The sequence below is a fragment of the Hyalella azteca genome, unplaced genomic scaffold, assembly GCF_000764305.2.
Source record: "Hyalella azteca isolate HAZT.00-mixed unplaced genomic scaffold, Hazt_2.0.2 contig278, whole genome shotgun sequence".
Classification (NCBI taxonomy): Eukaryota; Metazoa; Arthropoda; class Malacostraca; order Amphipoda; family Hyalellidae; genus Hyalella; species Hyalella azteca.
Genome location: NW_025930633.1, coordinates 184,171 through 210,279, shown reverse-complemented (window position 1 = coordinate 210,279; position 26,109 = coordinate 184,171). Strand labels below are relative to the sequence as shown.

Here is a 26,109-nt window from a genome sequence, read left to right as displayed (position 1 = left end):
GGTAATTTTTTAATTTTTTTCAGTAGTATGTAAATGCGAGGAATTACGGTATTTTAAAAGAAAACAAAGTTTTATAGCTGTTATAACAACAAAAACATTGTCATTGCTATATTTATGTAAATATAGATTAAGAAAGTGGCACTTGCAATATTATAATTAAGTGTTTTATGTATAGGCGAGTATGACCTTACATCAGTAACTTATACATTTATATTTTTAATTTTCCATAAGAACTGTACGCTCACCATCCATCACACTTATTATGTACGCTTTTCCCATCACTGCGCTTACAATCACATTTTAAAACCAATTTTAGGAACTAAATCTTCGTGATTTATCCTGTTTTATTCGATAAATATTATGAAATTTATTACCCGAATTGCGTCGGTCAAATTAATAAATAAAATATTGTATAGTATCTTCGGCATTAAATAAATAGGCCTGGATAGGCCTGCCTAAAAAATTATCCTTCCACAGGCGTTGTCTGCAGGATCTCAGTACAATGGAGTGTCATCTCTCATAATCCCGACAAAAGGTTTTCTAATAACTCGTTTCATTTTAAAACATGAATAAGTTTATTGTTAGATTGGAAGTTTCCCTGCAATACGTACATATTGAACTTAATTGCCGATTAAAGTTGTCAAGAAATTCAATCACTTCACAGTGATGAAATTGTTCTGAGTTTACTAATTTTTTCTGAATGTTCTGAGTATTAATACTTCTTCAGAGTTTCTAAAAAGACCTGCTTAATTAATAAATATTATTTTAATGAGAGATTGATAATTCTTGTAGTTCAGGTGTAATGGGTAACAATTGCATTCAATTAAAACCAATTTCCTAATTCTGTATTGGATTTTAGCAAGATATTTAATTGTTGCCGATATTCACAAGCTGAGTTCACATGCAGTCAAGCCTTTGTTCAATATACAAATAAATTTCATCTACATTCAGGACCAATGCAATTCCTGCTGCTGAATTCGTTCTGTTTACGTCAAATACAAGAACATAAAACCTCTCAGGATTAATGAACACTGAACACTGAAACTGCGCGGCTTTAGAGACTATATATGGGATTGGGACCTGAATGTGTTAGCTCCTGGGATAGATGGAACTAATCGAAACTATTGTACGAAATTCAAAAGAATAAAGAACTAATCTCAGTTAGGATAATGAAATTTACAGGAGATATTTTCAAGTGAGAGCTGCAACAAGTTTTTTATTGAGTTAAAGGATAATTTATTTTCTTCATCCTCTATACCAATACCTTTAAATGACACTCAATTTTGTAAAATAAAATGATGTTGCTGCTCCTCACGCAGTGTGTAATTTGTTCAGTAATGATAATTTGAATACAAATTAAGGAATAGGGACTAATTGAATCTAATATAAAATTTTCTTTATGGCGTAGACTTCGAGGTAATTAAATATCCGAGTAATTGCAGCAGCGATATATTATCAAATTAGGAGAGCTTAAAACTGTACAATATTATCTCATATGCAAAGAAACGCAGCGCTTTGTAAAATGAGACGCCTTATGAAGGCGTTGCTTACCGTATAAGAGCTCAACGTGCTTAGACGTGTACTTCTTACAAGAGTTCTTCATTTTTAAATTTATCTCTACTATGGAGTAAGAGAAAAAGGTATACCTGTAGAGGTGTAGATAAATTTTGAGCAATTGTAAGATTTAAAGGCTTCGTTCAATTGCTGAAGTATTCAAACTTACACATGCGCTGCAACTACTAATAAACTACAAAATTATTTAACCTGGAATTATTCATGGGAAATGAATAACATCATTCGTAAACTACAAAACAATTCAATATTACTATGTTCAACAGGCTCCATTTCTTTCCCGACAAACTGGATGATTATAGTTACTAATTTGCGTTATTAATTACTAATTTGCATCTAAAATTAAGCGCAGCATAACTCTGATAATTTTGTAGCAAACTTCCTGAAACATCTAGCGGGTAAAGTGCTCAAATTTGAGACATCATTGTAGCAAAAAATTACATTGTAGCACTTTGTTTGTAATTGTGTAACTTTAAATTCAAATCCAGGCAAAGATCAGTTATTGGAATCCATATTTTAGATATGTTAAAGCAAATAAAGTTAGAATAATAAATTTTTTCAAACTACAAAGTTGGCGGCCATGATTAATAATTAATTAACTTCGAAATTACCGACTATGAAATTTTTAATCTTTGATGTCCTTGGCACTGCAGTCTGATGTATTATTTTCTAGAAATATTACATACGTGGCTTTCAAGCGCCGTCCTATTTACGCAATTTAACATGTCACAAATAAGTATTCTACGCATTACACAAATGTTCTCATCATTCTTGCAATGATAAATACGACTAAATATAAATGAACTTTTAATCGTTTCAGTGTGACTACTAAGTACTTCATATTAGTTTTTAAATGAATAACTTAAATTATCGTTAATTCTTTCATTGATAGATTGATCATTTTTGTAGTTCAGCTGCCGCCCCCCCGCCAAAAGCAGATTTTAAATGTCCTCCAGGAGGAATTTTTTCTTGTACTAAGAAACCGAAAATAATCGAAATTATTCGAAATTAATCAAATCGAAAAATCAAAATGCAAATAATCAAAATTATTCAAGCCCCCCCTTTAAGGAAGCCTTACTCACGACGCTGTGCCGCCAAATAGGATCGGGATCAGCAAATTCAATTAACGGACGCTCAAGTGAGAGTCTCGCCAAACACTTACGAGTTGATTAGCTTTGCTGGTGATGATGAGCGTTTTTTTTAATTGGGTTTAAGATTTGTTGTGTCAGAAGCACCACACCTCTGTCTGATAATTGTCAAGTTCCTCGCACTCAATGAAATGAGTGAGACTTTTGATAAATTGCCATGTATTTTATGCTCTTACATGAGTCATCTTGCCTCTGTTGAGCCAGTCAAAATGGCGTATCTCTGCTCGTGCTCTGGGTAAGAAAGCGTATCACTATTTGTACAATCTGACACATTCATTTTTCTGTGCAAGAATGTGGTGCGATGTCTACGTGCCGATGTCTGTATAAGACGGCCGACATATTTACTTCGGTGACCCAAATAATAATAGCAGATACTCTTTGCTGACTTTGACTTATTTAATGCATCTGCTTAATCGATCCAGTGCAATAAAATATCTTCAACTCATCTAGAAGTATTCCCTTAACGGTAATTTAATTAAAATTCGTCCCAATGACGATTGTCCCAATTTTAAATGTCCCTATTGAAACATTTGAAATTCGTCCCAATGAACGTCCCAATTAATGGCGAAGAAATAAATTGGACTATATTTGCTGCAAGCGATATTTGCATGCAGGTGCAGCATCTGGAGCCATCCTTTCAAAACTCGCTAAGTGAACGTAAGTACTCACGCTCTATTTTCTTTTCCATGATTGGTGGATTTTGCTTGAAAGGCCGTCAATGATTGGCTGATGAACTTACGATCTCTTAACTGTTTTGAAAGTATAGGCGCAGATCAGTATAATAATATCAACATTGGATTCTTGAGCAGCTCGCTCACAACACTGCTATTTATTCGCTTCTATAATAATCTGCTCCTCATATCATCAGTGCTTGGTAAATGTTAGGTTATCACGATCCTAAATCCAACAGGTTAATGTTCATAATTATTTTTCATGTGAAAATATTTTTAGGTCGTTTTCTTGACAGTTTTGTGTTCAAAATTCCATGTGAATTCTTCATGTTGCGTGCTTGATGCAAAGAAACGATTTTCGCATGCAAATGAAATTGACGTTATGAAGAGATTTACAAACCATTCACGTAGTCACTGCAATAAATAACGTTGTTGTTGAATAAATTTATTGTATCGATTTTGAAGCGTTATATTGGAAGTCTGAGGCTGAGCGGACTAGTGGTTGCTAAATTTATGAGGCCGTTGAAAATAACTCGAATGATTTGAAGGCAAATAATTTCAGTGTGTCTGATCAAAATAATATAATCTTTTGTAAATAATTTCAGTGTGTCAGGATACAAAATTAAACAAATTTTGAATTACTGTTATAGAACAACTTTAAAATAAAAATTTGTATTTAATAAATGGTTATTGCAATTATTGAGACAATGTACCAATAATAATTTTTTGACGATTAATATGTATTTGAATTAATGTACGAAAAGAAATAGAACATGTAATATGTTTGAACACCATAGATTAAATCGGTATTATTATTGCAATTTAGTCGTTACAATGAATCTTGTATATAAATTTTCATTTTTCGTTACTTTTTCCTTTCTTTTATTTCCAAAATGACAAAACACAACGAACTGTTGCAACAGAACAAACTGTTAGAACATAACAAAACTGTTGAAAATTCGTTGGAATGTTCACAGCTCATATATCTATTGTTACAAGCGGTTTGATCGCAATCGCTGCGTGCACTCGTATTCTAGTGATCAAATACCGTGAAAAGCCAATTCGTCCAGTCATCGAATACTGCAAGGCAGACTCGTTAAAAGTACGATTACTTTAAAATATTAAGTTGTATTGCACTTAATATCGACAAACTTCTAGAAAACAAACATGTCACTGCATCGCACACTCAGCTGATATGGAGTGGGTAAAAGTGGTCCTTTACATTCAAGCGTTCGCTGTTGCGAAAACACGGCAAATATGATACACGACTGATGGCAGTCGTACTCGAATCGTGTGTAAGAGGAATTTGTTTCCCTATCCAATGAGAGTCGTGGATACGTAAACAACATTGATTTTATGCAAGATTTTGAGACAAAATGTAAGAAAGCGTTTACTGTCACGGATACGGTATGTGCTTACTTTTAGCTCGTCGGACTATTCAAATGTACTAATGTTTTACTTATTTGTAACGAACTGAATCTCTCGTGCGGTTAAGAGTTTTGTGAGGACAAAGAAATATATTTAAATTTATCATACACTCATAACGGATTCGATAAACTAATTGTTTTCACGATTCATCGCTAAAAATTTAACGGCTGAGATCTCTGATAGAGATAATAACATTCTAATTGATTATTAACATGAAAAAAAGGTTTTCCAAGAAAATGATCTACAAGGAGTCAAAACTGAACATGGATTTTTATTTTAAAATTCGCAAAAAATGCTAATAGCTGACCACAGTGTGACTTTTTCACAGGCAGATAATTTTTCCGAATCAAATGAAGAATGTAAATCGTCATGCAAGGAAAAGCAGCTTTGAGACTTTTAAACGTTATTTTGGGCTTTTATGTTGTTGAAGTGTTAAGGTTTTTAAGTGACATTGGACAACCGTTGCAAGCTTGTCCCAGAGCTGGATCCATTGGCCTGCTTCCTGCGATTTGTTTATAAACCTGCGCCCGCTGGTCGGTCGGCTGCGCTCCTAAATATTGACGACTTACGAGCACAACAAATGCAATGCGGCCTTCGGTAGTGGGCGAGAGGAATGGCACGCACGCTGCATATCTTCACATTTTTGCGCTTCATTTGTATTGGATTTGTGTGGAAAAAAAGTTTGGTGGTTATCAATGAAGCACAAACAGTGTCTTGCAGCTACCATGATCACGATAAGATTGTTGAACGCGCAAAGATAAAAGAAAAGAAATCAGTTTATTTGAGACATTAAATATACTTGAGTCAAGAAGCCATTTAAAATCGCGTACGAAAATATAAAATTTAGACTCGATTGTTGATGTTGTGATAGATTTAAATGTTTTGATAAGATTCTCATAAAATTTCGCTTAAGAAAAAGTTCGTTTTATCGTTCTGAAAAATACTTAAAGATTCTAAAGGGAATATATAGTGAAGGATGTATGAAGAAACCTGCAAATACCTGCAAACAGACGATATTTAGTGGATTCTTAAAAAGTTCAAATTTCCTAAACGTATCCTTGGCTTAAGAATTATTATTGTTTTGAACTAAACTTACCAAAATATATGGTCAATGGTATTATTTAAACGCTCAATACTTTTTAATGTCCCGATAACATTATTATGAGAAGATTTATTTAAGGTCAGTAAATGGATTGTCCACCCGGACAATAATGGATTGTCCGCCCGGACACTGAGAGGAAAATATTGACCGACCTGCGCTTCATCGTACAGTGAAATTTCAACCAAATTGCAATGTTTTGTGAACTATCGTAGAGGATAAAATTTCACATGAAAATTACAACTTTTTATAGCAGTAGGCTCTAAAAATTTTTGTGTCTGAGAACCAATTAGGGACCCAGTGAAGTTTCTGCGTACATATTTTCATCAGTGAAACGTACCTGCTTCAATGACTAAAAATATGTGAACAACGTATTTGCTTCAATGTTTGTTTCGTAACAACCAATTAAAAAAATTACGCAGTAAAACTCTCGAAACGTTTCACATGAATTAAACCATATATGCTCTGAATAATAATATACGTTTATATATAATAGTATATGTGCTTCAATATATATACTGAATGCTCAACATGTATTCCCACTCAAATAAAAATAATCAGTACTCCACGAGTATTTAAAGCTATGCGAGAAATGAATGGGGCGTTTTTTTAGGGTCCGCCCTCGCACATGCGAATTAAATTGCGTTTTAAATGAATGGGGCTCATAAAACCAATGCGAACTCGGAGTGCATTTTGTTTCCCTGCTTACAGAGGCTCATAAAAATCTGGCCTTCTAACCAGCATGTTTACTTTAGGGCAGTAAAACACACAGGGGTTGCGGTTTGAGCGGAAGCTCGAAAAATATTTACAGCTCTGACTCCGAACTATTTAACCGGCATTGCAGGAGACAAAAACCACAGCACGATGGAATTCCAACATACAATTTATCTGAGGAATTCCTGTCTGATAAAATTTACAAATACGAGTGAAAGGTTTGATGACACACAAGGACTTAACAAACAAACTGACTGCAAAGTTCTGAACTGCGGGTGAGGTAAGAATGTCAAAGCTATTTACAATGATTGCTTCGTTCACTCATTTCAATTAATTGAATGAATTTGTTTGAAAACTAGGAAATTAATTTATTTAAAAGAAGTTTTATTCCCATAGAAAATCACAATATCTTGCATAATGGAATTCTTTGTACTGTCAGACTAGCGAACTGGAATGAATAAAGGAAATAATATTATTCACCCCATCAATAGAGGAAATATTCAACAAACTTTATATTATTGAGTGGAAAATAAAATATTTGGGCTAAGTTAGCTAATAACGGTGATATTTATAGCAAAATACAATTTATTCTTTCATGGACTATAAAAAGAAGATAAAATATAAAAAGTAGATAAAAATAAAAAGTAGATGAAAAATTGAATAAATAAATCTGTTCAGAAATATTATTCTGCAAGTATAGCAGTCAACAAAAATGCTACTCCAGTGAACCTATGCTTCATCTTCATATCATGTTACCTTCAAAAATTGCACTTGAGTAAGCAGGAACATAGTCAGCATTTTCATTAAAACTCTGAAAGTTGCCGGTAAATGATTTCCAAAATAAACGTATTATAGCCTGCAGCTTTCCACTGTAAACTTGGTTATTTTGCTGCAGATATCGGTATTCCGACTCCGTATTATCTAATAAATATTTATTTTTTTAATAATAATATTTATTTGGCGAATTTAAAAAGTTGGAAATTTAAATAAGGAGACGAGTGGGGCAATCAAATTTTTAATTGTTCTTTTTAAAAAAATTGTCACTACATTTTTGAGATTTTTTCAATAATAAAGACAAATTTATCATTTCCAGAAAAATATGCTTGTATTCATTCAAAAAAGCATGGGTTCATTTTGACCTGTGCCAGTTATTTTAATAATTTTTTTCGTTGTAAAAAATTTGTCCCTTCAGCATCTTTGAAGATTTTCGTTGAGAAAGAGAAAAATTATTTCAATCACCACTTAAAAACTCATTAACATCTATAATGTCCTGTGTGATTTAACTCTAAGAAAAATTTTTTGATAATTAATCTGAATTTCGCGTCGAGGCATCGAAAAATTTAATGTACAGCCTAATGACACAAATGTTTATGCACCGCATGAGACCCATTTTAAAATAAAAAAAATGAACACAAATTTATTCTCCTTTTTAGCGCATTTTCTCATTTATGGAAAAAATGCACTATTGTGCTCGCCATGTCCGTCCGTCCGTCTGTCTGTCCGTCCGTGCACGTTTTCGTCAACGAGAAAATGCGCTTTCTATCACTCACTGCAGTGAGTACTGAGTTATATTTTTTTCATAAAATTGACACTCGAAAGTTGCGCACGGAATGTTTTTTTTTTTTTTGAGAGAGAGGGAGGGGCTTACATTTTACTGTAGTAGCCGTCTAAAGATTAAAACCTAATGTGTCAGTATAATCTATGCAAACACAGCGTTTTCGAGCTACCGGGAAATTGGGGAATATTGACGAATATCCGTTAAAACAATTCTCCTGTGATATGGCTGAATAAATAAACTAAGGATTGTCTCCCTCACATTATTTATTTACACTTTACACTAAATGCAGTTTATTTATGCTAAATGCAGTTTTGTTATATTATGACTGTTCCGAGCGAGCCGTTCATGTCGTACGCTCTTTCGGGCAGTTAACTCGTATGGAGTAAAGAAGATGGACGGGGGTCTCCACTTTACTCGTAAATAGAGCACAACTATGGAAATTACCTATGAAACACTAATACAAAACATTTATACACATGAACCAGAAACAACGTTAACACGCTTTTACAATAAACACAATTATGGAGAAAACAATAAGTTGAAAGATTTTTAGTTACTATAGGTTACTTAGACTTACATAGTTCCTATAGGAGTACCGCGTAGTAAGTACCAGGTCACAAGGATGAATAACGTACGGCCTAACAGGTTCAACATCAGATTGCGTTGGCTATTTATTCCTTGTATGGACAGAGACAGAGAGACGGGCGTATGAACGACGCCACAATGACATACTGTACCTATTTAGTTAAATTTGATTTTGAATCAAATTCAAATTTGAATCGAAGTCGAGCTAATTTTCGAAAATTACACATTTAAACTTTTTATAAGTTTGTTTAAAAACATTGTAGGCTAGCTACAATTATGAAGTTAAATTAAGGGTGGATTTAATGAAAATTTTAATCGCCATACCAATAAAACCATATGTTCTAAACCACAATAATTAATCAAATGCAAACTCATAATGATGATGTTCTGCACGAGTAATTCGCATTCGAGAATTAAAGCTAACGAAAATGAGAGAAAAAATACCCAAAAACGTACCTTTACTTTTTCGTTGCCAACAATTTGCATTTCTTTCAATAAATTTTTAGAATAACAATTAAGAAATATACAGAACTCTACTTAAAATAAAATAGAACTCTCTAATTGGCTTTATTCACTGAGACATACGAGTCCACATATATTATCATTAACTATATCCATTAACAAACTCATTATCATTAACTAACTATATCCACATATATTATCATTATTATAGGTAAAATGTCGATATGTATAGTAATAATATTTATTAATCTTATTTATATTATCTTTTTTATTATTCTAGGAACAGCAATTTTGGCAGTAATTTCATTCCAGACAATTCTATCGTGTTAGTAAATCAAAAAATTTGAAGATGGAACAATGATTGCATCAAGAAAATCGAAACTTTTAGTTCAAATCTTTTTCGAAAGCCAGAGTAATTCAGCAAGAATTTATAAGCCGGCTTAATGCTCTTAGTGAGTTTGCTTTTCTGGTAAATGACTAAACGTTAGAAAAATATAACTCAGTACTCACTGTAGTGAGTGAAAGAGAGCGCATTTTCTCGTCGACGAAAACGTGAAGTCACGGAAGGACAGACAGACGGACAGACGGACGAACATGACGAGCACAATGTTGCTTTTTTCCCATAAATGATAAAATGCGCTAAAAAGCCTGCATGTGGTTTAGCTGACGTCTTGAAACGTCGAAACAATGAAGTGTAAATCAAAGCAACTTTAGATTGTAGATTGCAATTTGAAATACAAATAGACAAAAACAATGATTATTTTAATACCTGAGAAGTTTTCGAAAGATTAAATAAACGAACTCTCTAATCTTGCTTGACTCTAATCTTGCTTGATTGTCTTTTTTACAAAGTGTTGATGTTTTAATTTTTCTTTTTGCAGACAGTGATAACCTTACAATACTCTCAGGAATAAAAACCCTGTAAATTTGAGTTATTTTAGAAAAAGATTATTGAAAATATTTTCTATTTGTTTTCAGTCAATTTTGTTCAATGCTCGTTAATTCATTGCTATGAAGAAAAACAAGGCAAATACATATTCATGAAATATTAACACGATTCCATTTTTAATAGTGTTGTTCCCAGGGAAAGATCTGAAACTGAATAATTATATCAATGAAAAAAGTATCATACTAAAGTGTAGAAAATAACAGCTGAAATTTATTATAAAAAGAATAATCTCCACTGGATAAGTATTTTAAATGTAGTCTGTAAAAACGTTTGCACCAATGACTCCCAATAATAATTATCTAGCTTTCCCTAATGGGAGCTACTCATCAACTTATGAAAGCTCTCTACTGAACAATCATGATTTGTCGCAAAATTACTCATCGCCTACTAGCCAAAATATTCATGATTTTCTGACGAACGGCTCCAACATCGATCCTAAAATCCTGCAGCAAATTTACCAAATCCTAATGTATTACAAGATGGCGCATAATTTTACACATCAAGATGCCTCTTCTCCTGATCAATGGCAGAACTTACTTGTGAATCTGAGCTCCGAACTTCAAGCCACGCATCGGCCATGGCACCATTCAAGTCATAGTTCAGTTACCCCTGAAGAAGCTTTGTACGAAGTTCCAACAGGCATCGTTGTCTTGCTCTCAATGTTCTACGGACTTATTTCCCTAGTGGCAGTGATAGGGAACGCTCTAGTTATTTGGGTGGTGGCCACGTCTAGACTCCTGCAATCGGTCACAAATTATTTCATAGCTAACCTCGCACTCGCCGACATCATCATTGCTTTGCTCTGCATACCTTTTCAAGTAAGTGACTTGTTGATACTTTTTAATTTAGTCTACAACAAGAAGTTCTGGAGGAAGAACTTCGTCACTTTATTGTTTGCTACTTTATCGTTTTTATCGTTATCGTGCTGCCCTCTCATTCTTAATTAAGTACAAATTCGTTGAATAATTTGAATAAGTGAATCGATCATAATAGTTGATCTCAATTGAATCTACAGGTAGAATAAAAAAGTTTGATTATGTAGACATTAGTGTTCTCTCTACATCGTCATTGATATTTTCAGGTGTGATTACCGTTGCTGATTACTTTTCTAACCATGCACATTTTTATTATTATTCAATTTTTAATATTTTTGAACTCAGTACACAGAACATGTTTACTCACGATCTGAAATCTTTATTACACATTATAAGGCAAGTCTGTCTGCCCAATATAAAACGTAATTCAAGTCTTTTCCGCAATTTTTTTCCGCATGTCTTTTCCACAATTTTCGTGTTGCTGAGAGCCTTGGCAATTTGAAAATAACCAAAGATGTAATAAACATGTCATATAATTTTTGTCCTGCCTGGTCTTCAGAACATATAATTTATTATTGCTTGACATGTTTTGATGTTGGAATTTTAGATTAGATAATGTGAGTCTCTGATGAAAATTGGATGAAATTAGTTGCGGGCGGACCGGGGAGACTGAAAGTTATTTTTTTTTCTTCTTATCGTTTTCGTCTCAGAAGAATCCTGAAATATTTAATGCTAACAGTTCATGTTATTCTGAATTTCTAGCTTTGAACAAAACTAAATATGGCCGTAGTTGATATCACCCCGAATTAAAACTTTGAAAATTCCCAGATAAAAAGTTTGGTCGATTCTTGCCGAGACAACTTGCTTCAAAGTTCTCCAGCAAAAACTGTATTACTTCCCGAAATTGGAAACTTTAAAACCAATTTTCATTGTTAAGAACAATGACTTTCCGCAGGATCTCAAATAATTTTCTGCAAAATAAAAGTTTCAATAAGAAGCAAACAATTCCCGAAACTTTTTTAGTTATCATTTATTTGAGACCATACACACAGAGAAATGAGTGAAAAATTGTCCAAAAACCGCTAGATTTTTTACCCTTTTGTCGGCCATCCTGACTTTGAATTGGCCAGGGGCCATACTTTCAAAACTCGCTAAGCGAACGTAAGTACTTACGCTCTATTTTCTTGTCTATTATTGATGGATTTTGCTTGAAAGGCCGTCAATGATTGGCTGATGAACTTACGATCTCTTAACTTTTTTGAAAGTATAGGTCCTGACAACGTGTCGTGTTAGTGCTAATGCCACGTATATATGTTTTCTGCCCTTGCTGTGGGTAAGAAAGTGAGTTAATAGTAGACAATATGACTCATCAACTTTTCTAAGTGTATATTTATGTCTGTAGCCTTGTTGATCATGGCCTATACTTTCAAAAAAAGTTAAGAGATCGTAAGTTCATCAGCCAATCATTGACGGCCATTCAAGCAAAATCCACCAATCATAGACAAGAAAATAGAGCGTAACTACTTACGTTCACTTAGCGAATTTTGGAAGTAAGTATGGCCACAGAGTTTGATTGAAACTCCAGTAAAATTCACTTCACACGGACAGGGCTCTAGGCAAGCTGTTTGACCAGCCTTAATTTAAAAACATTATTAACGGTTGCATAGCTCTTATTCATATTATGTATAATTTATGTTAAATTTTCACTTAAATAATGCACAAATTATGAAAATGTATGTCCAATTGCTCGGAATATTAAACTTGAAAATAATACCACCCATTACCAATTATTGTTCAATGTAATCAATAAGACAATTGTCGTGTTTCAGTTCCAGGCTGCTCTGCTCCAGCGCTGGAACTTGCCGTACTTCATGTGCGCATTTTGTCCATTCTTCCAAACTCTGAGCGTGAACGTGTCCATCTTCACGCTAACAGCCATCGCCGTGGACAGATACCGCGCCATTTGCTTCCCTTTCAGCGCCCGGCCATCGAAATTCCGAAGCAAGGTAAGTTTTGGACCTGGTAGAATTGGCGCTAAATTTAGCAGGAGAAATGGGTGGGAATGAATTTATTTAGAAATTTTAATAAATCTGCTGGAGCTTTGTCGCTAAATCTGGTAAAAACTGTGCTGAATTGAATTTCTCAGCGAACGGCCATCGAAATTCCGAAGCAAGGTAAGTTTTGGACCTGGTAGAATTGGCGCTAAATTTAGCGGGAGAAATGGGTGGGAATGAATTTTTTAGAAATTTTAATGCATCTGCTGGAGCTTTGTCGCTAAATCTGGTAAAAACTGTGCTGAATTGAATTTCTCAGCGAACGGCCATCGAAGTTTCGAAGCCGGGTAAGTTTTGGACCTGGTAGAATTGGCGCTAAATTTAGCGGGATAAATAGGTGGGAATGGATTTTTTTTAGGAATTTTAATGAATTTGCTGGAGTTTTGTCGCTAAATCTGGTAAAAAATGTACTGAATTGAATTTCTCAGCGAACGGCCGTTGAAATTTTGAAACAGGGTAAGTTCTGGAGCTGGTAGAATTGTCGCTAAATTTAGCGGGAGAAATGAGTGGGAATGAATTTTATACAGAGAATTTAAAGAATCAGATGCATCATTATCACTAAATATAATAAAAAATGTTTTGAATAGTATTTTGATGTGATTTTGATTCGTCTGCTAGTTCGATTATGTTCGAAAATTAATTTATCGGTGATTTCGATGAATTGGCAAATTCACCGCATTATTTTTGCTGAATTAAGTAGGTAAAATGTTTAAAAATTAATGTTAATTGATTAGAATCAGAAGTTGTTAATATCAATTGGATAATATTCCATTGACAGGGTTTTTTATACGTAATATTTATTAACATAAATTTGTGGTTCAATTCGAGATTTTTTTCCAATGAAAAACATCAAGATCTAATCTTTTTACATATAAGGAAAGGTGAGATTAGTAAATTAAAAATTTCACTAATGCATATCTGTTTCTAAACTTTAATCAGAATTGTTTTCATTTGACACCTTTGAATATAAATTTGTTAATTACGCAATATATGGTTAAGAATGGCTTGTCGATCGAAGTTATATCACCTAAATTTTTTCGCTACTTTTTTCTCTTAAGTGTAAAATTCGCCAGCTCAAAATGCTTCGCCGCGGCATCGAACTGGCAGAGGGGATCGAGAAGCCATTGCTCAAAACGAGAAAAAATTCTGTCCTTGTCTCGATGGCAAGAGATTCAATTTAAGATGAAAGATTTCCCCTGAATTTGAAAAGTAACAATACTTTTTTGAAAATAATTACATTTCTGAAAATTGTAACCCAATAACATTATTCAGTTTTTACATTTTCACGTAGCTATACGAGCAGAAACATCAAAACAGGTATTTTGCAGTATCATAAAAATTACGTTGATTGCAATAAATCACATAATTTGCAAAAATCTTCGTCGGTTCTCGAAGTATCCGTTTCACGGATGCACATAAAAACTACAAAGTTTAATTTCGGTTAAAACTCCTAAAGTTACAGCACCAAAAAATAACAAGATAGTTGCACTGAGAAGGACACTGCAACAATCATAATCAGAACTCGTCTGTTTGAGATGAGATTCTTCCCTGAAAAAGTCTGACCTCAAAAACCAGCAACTTCAATGGAATTTATAGTTGAGCCGAGACATGCTCAATTCTCTGGTCGAAGATTGGCTTGTTGAGTGCTTCTTCTGAGGTGGTGGCGGGAAAAGCAGAAATGTCGGTGCACTTCTGCAGGGAACTTTTCGTTTTTAAATGTAAGATGCACTCTAATTTCATAATTTGAAAGTAATTTAGCAAATTGCAAATTATGGCAGATAAATTGACGCTCCATATTTACTTCACATTTTCAAGTTTAGAAGTTGATATCATATTTTGGGTTGATCGCTTAATCGTTCTATACGCATCATATCACACTCCATATTTAAGTGAGGGCTTCAGATGGGACTCCACCAATTTTTTATCAAAGCCATATTGCTCTAAACATCGGTTTCAAAAACTATATATAAGCCTCAGTGCCTTAAAAACCTATTGCACAAAATTTGGATTCATTCAACATTTATAGTCCAGAAAACATTCTCCAATGATGAAGGTAAGATTGTAATTTTTTCAAAATGATTCCAAACCTAATGGCCAAATTTTGATGTATGATGAAAAGCCTCTTTCGAGTATATCGACAGCGTTCAAGTGCAGCCAATGAGATGTGTGAAGCGGTTTATTATTATTACTTTTTTTCCTAAATACCTTGACTTTCCGAATGAGCGTCAAATTCTTTCCGATGTACTTAAAATTTACCCTTCTAATTTACGTTATATGCCTTATTTATGAAAAAAATGCTATTTCTTCAGCCATTGAGAACTGGATTATTCGTTTTAAAAGGAACAAGGAAAAATCATGAGAGAAAATTCTATCAATCCATTTCCATTTCGCCTCCATTGCCTTTCTAAAAATTTTTCTCTTCGATCAATCGAACAAAAAAATTCAATGCCTATCAAAATTTCTCATTTTTACCATAATGTTTTAAAAGTGGCTTCTAGCTTTCACCCGAGTTACGGAGAATTTAACTCAAATGAATTCAAATTTGGAGAGACCGAGAGTTTTTACGGGCGCAATTCCGCTGACATTTGGAGTTCAGAACGAATTTTTTTAATCAAAGGGTTTATCTCTAACAGATTATCTTCTCTACCTCCGGATTATGGCACAGACATAGACGATTTCTAGGGATCGGGGTTTACTGCAAGTGTCAAAAATGTTCCTGCTGAACGAATTTTTGGGAAGTTAAATGAAGATTGATCTGGATTTACGTACTGGCAGCTAATGTACCGAGTGATAAAAATTGGGATATAAATAATTCGAAAACAGATACCTCCAGGGAAGCAATAGGTAGTTATTTATCGTATTGATGAATTGAATGACGAGAATTTTCAGGCATTTATAATTTTGTAATCTAATGTAGGTTCAAATTTTTAATAGGCCTATACATATTTTACAAAATAATAACGATGAGGAAACGTTTTCATTTCAGCTTAAATTAGGATTTATAGTCCCAAGATATGACAATGTTCAACCAGCGACTCATCAGTCTTGAAATCAAAGATAATTTATAATTTCATGTCACAACAAAATACCTTCCTAGCAAGAGCCGGGCAAACTATTATATTTTATTTTAGTTTATTAAAACTCAGAAAATTCGGAAAAAAATTATGAAAAAGTTACTATGTATTAGGAACAAAGGAGATTGCCATTTGCCAAGACTAGGAACCATTTAATATTTTTTAATTTCCTCACAATATTTAAACTTGTTTAAAATATTGCTACGTTTTGTGCGCATCTCATTAATGTATTTTATTTTTCATCAATATCATCCGCAGTGAAAGAAACAAACGTCAAGGGATGAGATTTATTCGAAAAATCACATTAAGTTTAGATCATCCACGCATGAGATCTTTCGCCGGAAATTTAAATAGAGCTCAGATCTAGAAAACTTGAAATGAGTATTCATTTTTTTACATGATATTGCGGAAAAATCTTTTTAACGTGCTGCGCTTTATTGTTATCAAATGCTTTTGACTTCTGTCTATTATGAACCTGTAAATTGTGTAATAGAACTAATTAATAACATTTTTAACGGTAATAGGTTTTTTGATACGTGACGCCCATTTGATAATAAATAATAGTTATAGTTTTTACAATAAATTGATTATAAAAAATAATACTATTGATAACGATACTATTAGCATTAGTAGTACTGATTATAATAACATTAATATCGTCTTCTTTTTACATTAGATATCACTCATAACGTGCTATTGGTTCATGCTATTAGTCATACATACATACATTTATTTCTGCTCCTTTGTAACTCCAAATTTCTTTATATTTGCAAATGGTCAAACTGCATCACTAAAGTTCAGCTTCCACATCATTGCATAAATTTACCCCGAATGAATACCAACTTTAGTATTGAGACAACAAATTTTGAACTCGGAGCTTCTGTCGTCAAAAAAGGATCCAAGTGAGCCTTCATAAAATAGCACCTTGCATACCAAGTGCATTCCTCGAAACTTTTAACTTGAAGGCCTCAGTTTAAATTGCATTTTATAAAGTCAACTTTAAAAACAAACGAAGAGTTATTCATGTCCCTGAATGAATTTTGTGCTGATACATGATATTTTCAAGGAGGAGGATTGAATAACGTACGAAGAACCCTCCAACATAACATTCGCAACATCGCAAAATTATTGAAAATTGCGAATTTATGAGTTCCGGTTGCGTCAACAATTAAAGAAGCTTGTATGTCGTGAAAGATGTTTGATAATTTGGATACATATTTATTATGTGTTATTGAATGCGTATCAATAACACGATTGAGTTGATTCATAAGCAAAATTGATCGTTTTTAAAGGCTAAACCAATCTTGCAATTTGTACGCTAGTCAACTGAAGCCACTTTTAATTATTGCGCCAAGGGTTTATTTTCAGAAAAAAATCTAAAATTATGTGAATATCAATTTCTGAAACATTTCGGTTCAACTGATGTTAATTTCTCCGTGCACCTTGACAACTGAATGGAATTTATGAATTTGAATAATAAGATGACTTTTCATTTCACATGCATAATAATTTCTGTAGAGGATATCGTAGTTTAATCTATTCATGGGTTTGATTATAACAAAATAAGTTTGAATCTTAAGAATGAATCACTAAATTTTTATCGTTCCGTCAAGAGAAGATATGTCTTTCAGCAAAATATTCTTCGTTATTCAAAAATTGGAATTGTTTTTTAAAGAGAAACTTCGTGCATTAAACATTTGTCGATCACTGAAATAAGTATATTCCATGAAAGCAATAATTTACAGCAAAAAAATTAATAACAAAGATCGCTCGTAAATACAAAACAATTTCGCACTTCGGCAAAAGTTACAAGGATTGATTGTTCACCAAGACGCTCGTCGTTTATCAAAAGAGACGTTATTTCTAATAAATTTCGGCGTTCAACAAAAGATCCATCGTTCATAAGACAGGTAGTAAGAAGATAAAGTCAGTCATTTTCCAATAATTATATTCGTAAAAAAATATATAAGAAGCTTTATAAAGGATTCCAGAATATTACGCGAAGCAATAAGATGATTTGAGATTTTGTATCGGATTTATTGATGCTGAGTGCCTGTACATACGTAGATAAGACAATTTTGACATGTAATGAGACAAGAATGGTTAACTTGGTTATTGCATTACGATTGTAACAATACGATGCAATAATAAAAAAGCAAGACTACAATAAAAGAGATATCGAACTAAAAGCCCTTATCAAATGATCGGAGGAACTGGGGTAAATTTCAGCAAAATGGCGAATCGAATAGCGAATTCTTAGGGTGTTTGCGCTTGTAGATCTATGAACGTTCTGCAAAAAAACGAAACTAGTTCCAGATTATACCTCCTATCATTACATTAAGGGATATAATCATTTGTGATTGTAAATCCTCAATAAGCTTTTTAGACGAATCTATCAATGCTCAGCGAAATTAGTGACGGACATCAAATAATTTCAGAGGCTGCTAAACTATTCAACGGATGGCTTTCCATCAGTTATAGGCTGACGAATTTAGTTAAAAATAATAAATAGTTGCGAACTCGCAACTATTTCTGATAGTTCGTGACCACATCCACAAGTAAGTCGTACGGTCTACCACACATAAGCCAGGAGCCTAGTGTCTTTGACAGCCTAATTCCATTTGCAGTAACTCAGAGACGTAAAATTAAATGATTCCCGTGATACTGGCTTAGGTCAAAGACCAAAGATTGCCTGTGGCTTATATGAGAGACCCACAAAGTCCACAATCAATCATTGCAACCAAAATTTTTCGGCATGCAACAAAAATTATATTCTAAGAAAATCCACAAAATGGACATTGAATATTCTGGTCCAAAAGAAACAAATATAAACTTTAACTTGGCACATAATCATTGAACTGAGAAAATTTTTGACAAACCGTTGTCGATACACCGTAGCAGTGACATCAAATATTCATAGCGTTCATATTTGTAGATATACATTGTTAAAATTCGTACTTTATTCAGTATGTCAACAAAATAAAATTCATCTGAAATTCTCAAACTGCTGAACTAGATTCTTTCAGCCAATGCGAGTGCGATGAAGCACATCTTCATTCATTTCGACCTCCAACGATTTTGAGATTAATGAAGCGGTACTCGCGCAAATATCCCAAGTTTGTTGACCAGCTAGAACTGTATTAGAATTTTGAGTAAATCATGAATTTCTGAACAAGTTACTGGAAATTCTTCTTTATTAATGACTACTTCAAGTGTACCCAATACGATCAAGCGACTACTAATAACCAGACTTGCGAGTTAATTTAGACGGAACTATTTACATGAAAACTCTTTTGTGTACCAAAATTGATTTTCTCATAGCCATATCATTACAAGGCTTTCTATTTCTTAAATAATTACTCCTATTGGCAATAAATATTCCTGCTCACTGCACAGTTAGTGCAATAAATTATTTTTCCTCGATTTGTAAATAGTAAGCAAAATATTAATTAATTTCCTGCTCAGGATTTTCATATATCAGTTGCTTCCTGCTGCCAAATTTTTTAACTTAAAATGAAATAATGAAAAATAAAAATATGTGTAACCACGTGATGCTTTACAGACCAGCGATGCGCAAATTCTTAATTAATCAGCTCCCACGTGATTGCACTGCCGCTGATTAATTAATAATGATCAAAGCTTTCGCGTTTTTGTGTAACGTAAACTACGGTATAAACATTCAAATTGTTGATAATTGAGTTTCATAAAAAGGTTTCACTCAATTAATTACGAGTGGTTAACTTAATTAGTGTTAGCTAAAGCCGCGTAAATAACTGGCAGCGACGAGAAACGGACTTAAAAACCAAGTGGTTCATTCGCTTCCCATTTAATCTTCAGTTAATCGCTTTGACGGATTAGTGGTATCAGGATTTTCAGTTCTATTCACGAAGTGAACAGCCATGATTAAAGGCCAGGGTCCATACTTTCAAAAAAAGTTAAGAGATCGTAAGTTCATCAGCCAATCATTGACGGCCTTTCAAGCAAAATCCACCAATCATAGACAAGAAAATAGAGCGTAAGTACTTACGTTCACTTAGCCAGTTTTGAAAGTATGGCCCCTGGATACTTGCATCAGGTGCAAAGTGCCTGATGAACTTATGGTCTTTGTATGGTATTATCTTTAATATCATGGTATTAAGTTGTACCATAAGTACCATACCATAAGTAGTATGGTATTATCCTTAATATTAATCTTTTTATTAATCACAAGGACAAAAAAGGAAAAAAATAACAGTAATCGCAACCGTGCCACAGCCGTGCCAATTTTATACTTTAATCACCGATAAATTTTTAACATCACCAAAGAAAATCAAATTGAAGCTATTGATGGTAATTGAAAATTGAAGATATATCGATGGTAATTACACGATAGCATCAGGTTCATCGGGATGCTCTATACTGAAATTTACATGAGCAAGCCTATACAATTTTTGCATCAAAGTCAATCTTCTCATGAATGATTTCATGCAATCTGCATAAAAATCAATCATAAAAATCCAATCTCCATTATCTCTAATTAAGCGTCTAGCTACTGTATAGCCCACCAGGCATTTGATGTTGAAATAACGTTGATTAAACGTCGTTTAGACTAAGTAAACTCGCAATCAGCGTAGTTTCCATTAAATCAACTCGTAATCGACGTTGTTTCAACGTATGAAAAATGTAGGCGTTCATCAACAACATTGTTTTTTTAAGTAGCATCACAGAAACTAATCACCTTCACCGCGGTCATGGAGGTCAAGGTTGAACAGTACACTCTTAGAATAAAATGGGTCATTTTATCTAAACAGTGACACACTTTATTACCCGCAGCTAGAACGGAGAGCGGACTTAGCAAAGAACGAACGTTTTAACGGCCGGACTGACTAATAATAACCGCGGCAGCATTCTTTGGGACAAAATCCCACATACTTCTCTGAGTGTACATGGCAATCTTATGGCTCTCACGGAGGCGGGAAACTTCCATCAGCAGCCATTGTGTGCCGGCCTTGCCACAGGCTTGGCTAGCGTCGTCCGCGGTCTAATATTCTGTATTAATTTAATCATGGCATGATCAATATCTTTTCAATCTCAATCTTACCTGCAATCGCAATTTTTCTTACCTGTAATTTTTTAATTTTTCTTCCAATCTTAACCTTTCTTTTAATCTCCATCTTTCATTTAATCTCAATTTTTCTTCCAATCTCAATCTTTTTTTAATCTCAATCTTTATTTCAATCTTAGAAAATTTTCTTCAATCTCAATTTTTCGTTCAATCTCAATTTTTCATATCTCAATCCTTTTTCAATCTCCATCTTTCTTTCAATCTCCATCTCTCTTTCAATCTCCATCTCTCTTTCAATCTCCATCTCTCTTTAAATCTCCATCTTTTTTTAAATCTCCATCTTTCATTAAATCTCCATCTTTCTTTAAATCTCCATCTTTCTTTAAATCTCCATCTTTCTTTCAATCTCAATCTTTCTTTCAATTTCCATCTTTCTTTCAATTTCCATCTTCTTTCAATCTCAATCTTTCTTTCAATCTCCATCTTTCCTCAATCTTCTTTCCAATCTCAATCTGTCTTTAAATCTCCATCTTTCTGTCAATCTCCATCTTCTTTCAATCTCCATCTTTCCTCAATCTTTCTTTCAATCTCAATATGTCTTTAAATCTCAATCTTTACTTCAATCTCCATCTTCTTTCAATCTGAATCTGTCTTTAAATCTCCATCTTTCTTGCAATCTCCGAAACCTTTAATCTTCCGCGGTCTAATACTAACTGTATTAATTTAACTACATATACACAGAGAAAAATTAACGCACTATGATGTCCAAATAGTGACACTTTCTGCGCGTAGCACTGATACGTCTTTCGACCAGGTCAAACTGTGTCATGGTCACCCACCTAAAAGCTAGAAGTGTATCGCTAGTCGACCAACCTCATCCATTTTTTTCTGAGTTCGAAACCTTTTTTCGTTTAGGCGCTTTTGCTTCATATAATTTCGTCAAGAGAATTTTTCCAGAAAAAATTTAGAAATTTCCCATGGCTTATTTTCGCTTAGAGAAAAATAAGTCCTAATAGTGGTGCATTTATGTCTAGATCCAGTGGGAAAGTGGTGTATCACTATTTTAACAACATGACCCGTTCATTTATTTGACAAATATTTGTATTAATTCAAACATGGCATTAAATATATCAGAAAGCTTTCTTCTTTTCGATAATCATAATTCAGATAATTTCGTTAAAGAATTTTTCAGTGAATGTTGAGGAATCCTGAAATTTCCCAACTTTATGGACATCGTAATTCTTGCCACTGAGTCCGAAACTTGAGAAAATTATGGCATTCTCAAAAAATTTTACTAGGGCACTTTGGTGAGATATTATTTCTTTTTTATCACAAATTCTGAACATAAATTATAACATAGGAAATAAGCACAATAAATTTCGTTCATTTACTACACAATGAATATGATAATGTTTGTGCGCTGCATAGGAATATTTAAGATAAAATGTCAAACAAAAGGAGGGTTTCTTATTAATTTATCTTCAGATTTTCGGTTTCTGCCCGGGCAACGCAGTTTCAAATGTTAACATAATTATCGGGTAAATAGGGTTATTTGAGGGTATATGTCGCGTGAATGCTTCTCATTTTCAGTCATGATTCATCCTGGCATAAAAATTAAAAGGCAAATTTCGTGTTCTACATTAAAAATTGGAAAACAAAATTAAGTTTTCATTTGTGTCTCTATTTCTTTTCTTACCAGGATAAAAACAATTTTTAATGCTTATGTAGATACCTTTCACCGCGTGAAAATAAAAAAAAAGGTAGCACCAAAACATAGCTTCTAAAAACAAGATAAAATCCACCGTCTACAACTTCTACGAAATATTCGTGTCAAGGTTCGTAAACGTTTGGGGGTGGATGCAAAACCAAACAAAAATTCCAACACAGTGCTATCTACTAAAATAAACTTTAATTGAGCTTTCTAACATAAGTAATGACGAACGAAAACAACCATTTATATATTAAAAATACAACAAGGGCATATATTAATGGAAATGGATTTACGAAAACATAGTACAAGATTTCAAGATGAAGGAGGTATAGTTCAGCCCTGCATGCCTACCTATCAAAAAAGTGCTAATTAAGTATGGCTTGGCGAATATAGGCTTAACATTATACTCCATCTAGCATAATCTATTTCGAAATATTGGATGCTGCAAATGATATTAGATGTCTATAGTAAGTTTGAAGCGCACCGTTTGAGTGTTGGTGAGTGTGATCTGCGTTGATTGAAGACCCTATAGCCTTGAAGTGAAAATCGGGAATGAGAGAACAATTAAGTCTATTAAAGAAAAACTGACGTATTCCCTTACAACTTCGATCTCATTACACTTTCAAATTATTTATATAGTTATTTAATTTAATTTAATTCATATACAAATTTTCCTAAAATTTTCGAGTTAACTGACGATACCCCATCCGATCTTCATTTCGAACACCGACTATTGACACCGAACCTTATTTCGTATGAGACATTGACTTATTTGGCGCAGGCCTCGCATCCCCGAATCGTTCGGTCGTTGCAAATCCGATTCACGTAGATGTCCTCAAAGCCAATACAGTGGATACATTTTTGCGCATTCAATTGCAATTCAACGGGAAATTTTTCGATAGCAGATCATTTCCTCCCTCAATCCTCGCCTGAGTGCCCGACCGTCTGCTTAACTCGAGCAATCGATAGAATTTCGAAGTACGAAAGTGCAGCTGCAAGTACAATATTCGTAAAACATTGACTGAATCGGTTCTCACCTTCATATAGATTTTAGTTCGCGAAGCACTTTTTACTTTTAATGTTCAAGTATCGTTGTATTTTGCATCACAGCAACACTTCGACAATAGTTGAACGCTATGGCGTATAACCTTTTAGCGGATAAAACTCGAGTCAAGACTATATATTTGTTTCCATGAGTTCATTGGCACATATTTTTATCGGTCTAACATGACCGCCAATAATAATTTTTATTGTGCGGTCTCCTTAATCAGCAAGAATAGAACAACTATCAGTATTCAGCCAACGCTGAACCAGCAGTGACGCGTACGAATACTTCTCTTATTAGCCGACTTGTAACGTCTTCAGCTCCAGGCTGAAAAAATGTTCGCAGTGAAATAAACATTCTTTAAGGAAATACGAGTATAGCCTAAAAATACTACGAGTGGGGAAAAAGTGTATCTGGAATTTTAATTCGAATTGACGCGACTCTTTAGAAGTTAAAATTATAATAATTAATAAGAAAAGTAGTTTTAAAGATAAGATAATTAAGTAACAGAAATCTATGTGGCATTGCGCTAACATCGTTTCCGGCAATGTTCAGGACCATTCAAATTGGCTCTGAGCATGATTTGATTTTTTACGATGAAAGTTGCTCAACAGTACTTAACATTATCTCATTAACAATAACAATTATTAACATTATCTCATCTTTTCAGGTGATTGTCTGGCTCAAACCTACTTTATTTCAGTGCGTGAATTCCTATCAGAAATAACAACCTAATCAGTGTCGGCCAAGACATTTCCACGAGCATTTTCATTTTTTCATATATCTCCTAAAGTTTTAATTTCATTATTACTGCCATCTGGACTCAATATCATAATCAAATATAATTTGCAAATAGTTGCCAGACAAGATCAATCTTATTAGCTATCTGTTATACATACACGATGTTTAATTTATGACAGACAAGTCGTCTTGCTGATTCAGCATTTGTTCGCATGACGGCCGTCTAGGCAAAAGATTGATTCTAGAAATGAAATTCGAAGTCTGATATTATCTAGGTTCTGTAATTTGATATGCAAATCTATATTCAATATTTGAGGTCAATACAAAACTCGCGTCAGTTTCATTGATGAGATCACTAACATTGATGTTGACCTTATTTCAATTATGCAACGAATTGATCTAATTATGCTGTGAGTCGCCAGATTCATTATCAAATTAATTATTCAGCTTGTTAGAGTTTTTGACACGGTGATTGTCTAACTTGGAGTTAATATAAATCATACCTGAATTATAGAGAAAAGTGAACAAACTATTATATTTAACAACCGTGATATTCAAACAATTCAAATCTTTATTATTCTCCCTTGAAGGTAAAATTGGCCCTTCTGAAAATATTTGTAGAGTCATTGGTATAATTTTATGGCTCGTGTGTCTGAAGGGTTTTAACTGATTGTTATGTATTATATCTCAATGTGTACCAGCGGATCATAATTTGTACTTTAGACACTTAGAAACAACGTTAATTTAAAGGCTTTAAATTTTTAATTAATATAATTTATATAATAATATATTATGAGATATTATTTTCAATTTTAATTTTTATAAACCATAGAATTTAGTAATATTCATCCTCGCACGCTTCAATCTACTTCTAATGATTGAAATTAATGCCGAAAATAAATATAATGGGTTATCTTATGTACAAGCATTATTGACTCAAAATTTTAAATTTATCAACATTTCCCAATCTATTTCCCCAAATCAAAATTCACCGTTTGTTTCCACTCTCCAAGTTTTTGGCTGCGAAGTAAACTTTCTTCGTTCCCCATCTGCTGAAATTTCTTTTAATGTCACTGGAATTTGACTGAGACTCGCAATCTTGCCTTAAGCCGCCTTATGATCTCTCGTCCTGAGTAGGACGGAGGCTATAGGCTTAGGAGGCTTAGAATAATATTTTTGATTGCCTTAGTTGCCGCACTTGCGTGCGATGGAGGCAGTCAGAATAATGGTCACCAACGAAACATTAACGTGGAAGCATGATTGACAAAAGTGGCCGCATGGTTATAATGTTTGTCACATGAATTTTCCGTGTGAAGGCATTCGGAATAATAGTGATTGGAATTCACAACGCTAGTGATCAGATTTTCTGTTTGCAGGAAGGTAGGAATAATAATAGTGATACACAATACCAGTGATCAGCTGACTAAAGAAAGGCACTT

The 26,109-nt window shown here is 33.6% G+C and overlaps 1 protein-coding gene across 1 annotated transcript in view; it reads left to right on the top strand.

Annotated features, from left to right (window-relative positions):
• Positions 1-10,235: 10,235 nt before the first annotated feature.
• Positions 10,236-26,109, top strand: part of LOC108676738 (RYamide receptor-like) — a 29,429-nt gene continuing 13,555 nt past the window's right edge. The window contains exons 1-2 of the mRNA XM_018164870.2: positions 10,236-11,004; positions 12,831-13,007. Of these exons, the coding sequence (XP_018020359.2) occupies positions 10,465-11,004; positions 12,831-13,007 (717 nt within the window). The 5' untranslated portion in view covers positions 10,236-10,464. The remainder of the gene's footprint in view (positions 11,005-12,830; positions 13,008-26,109) is intronic.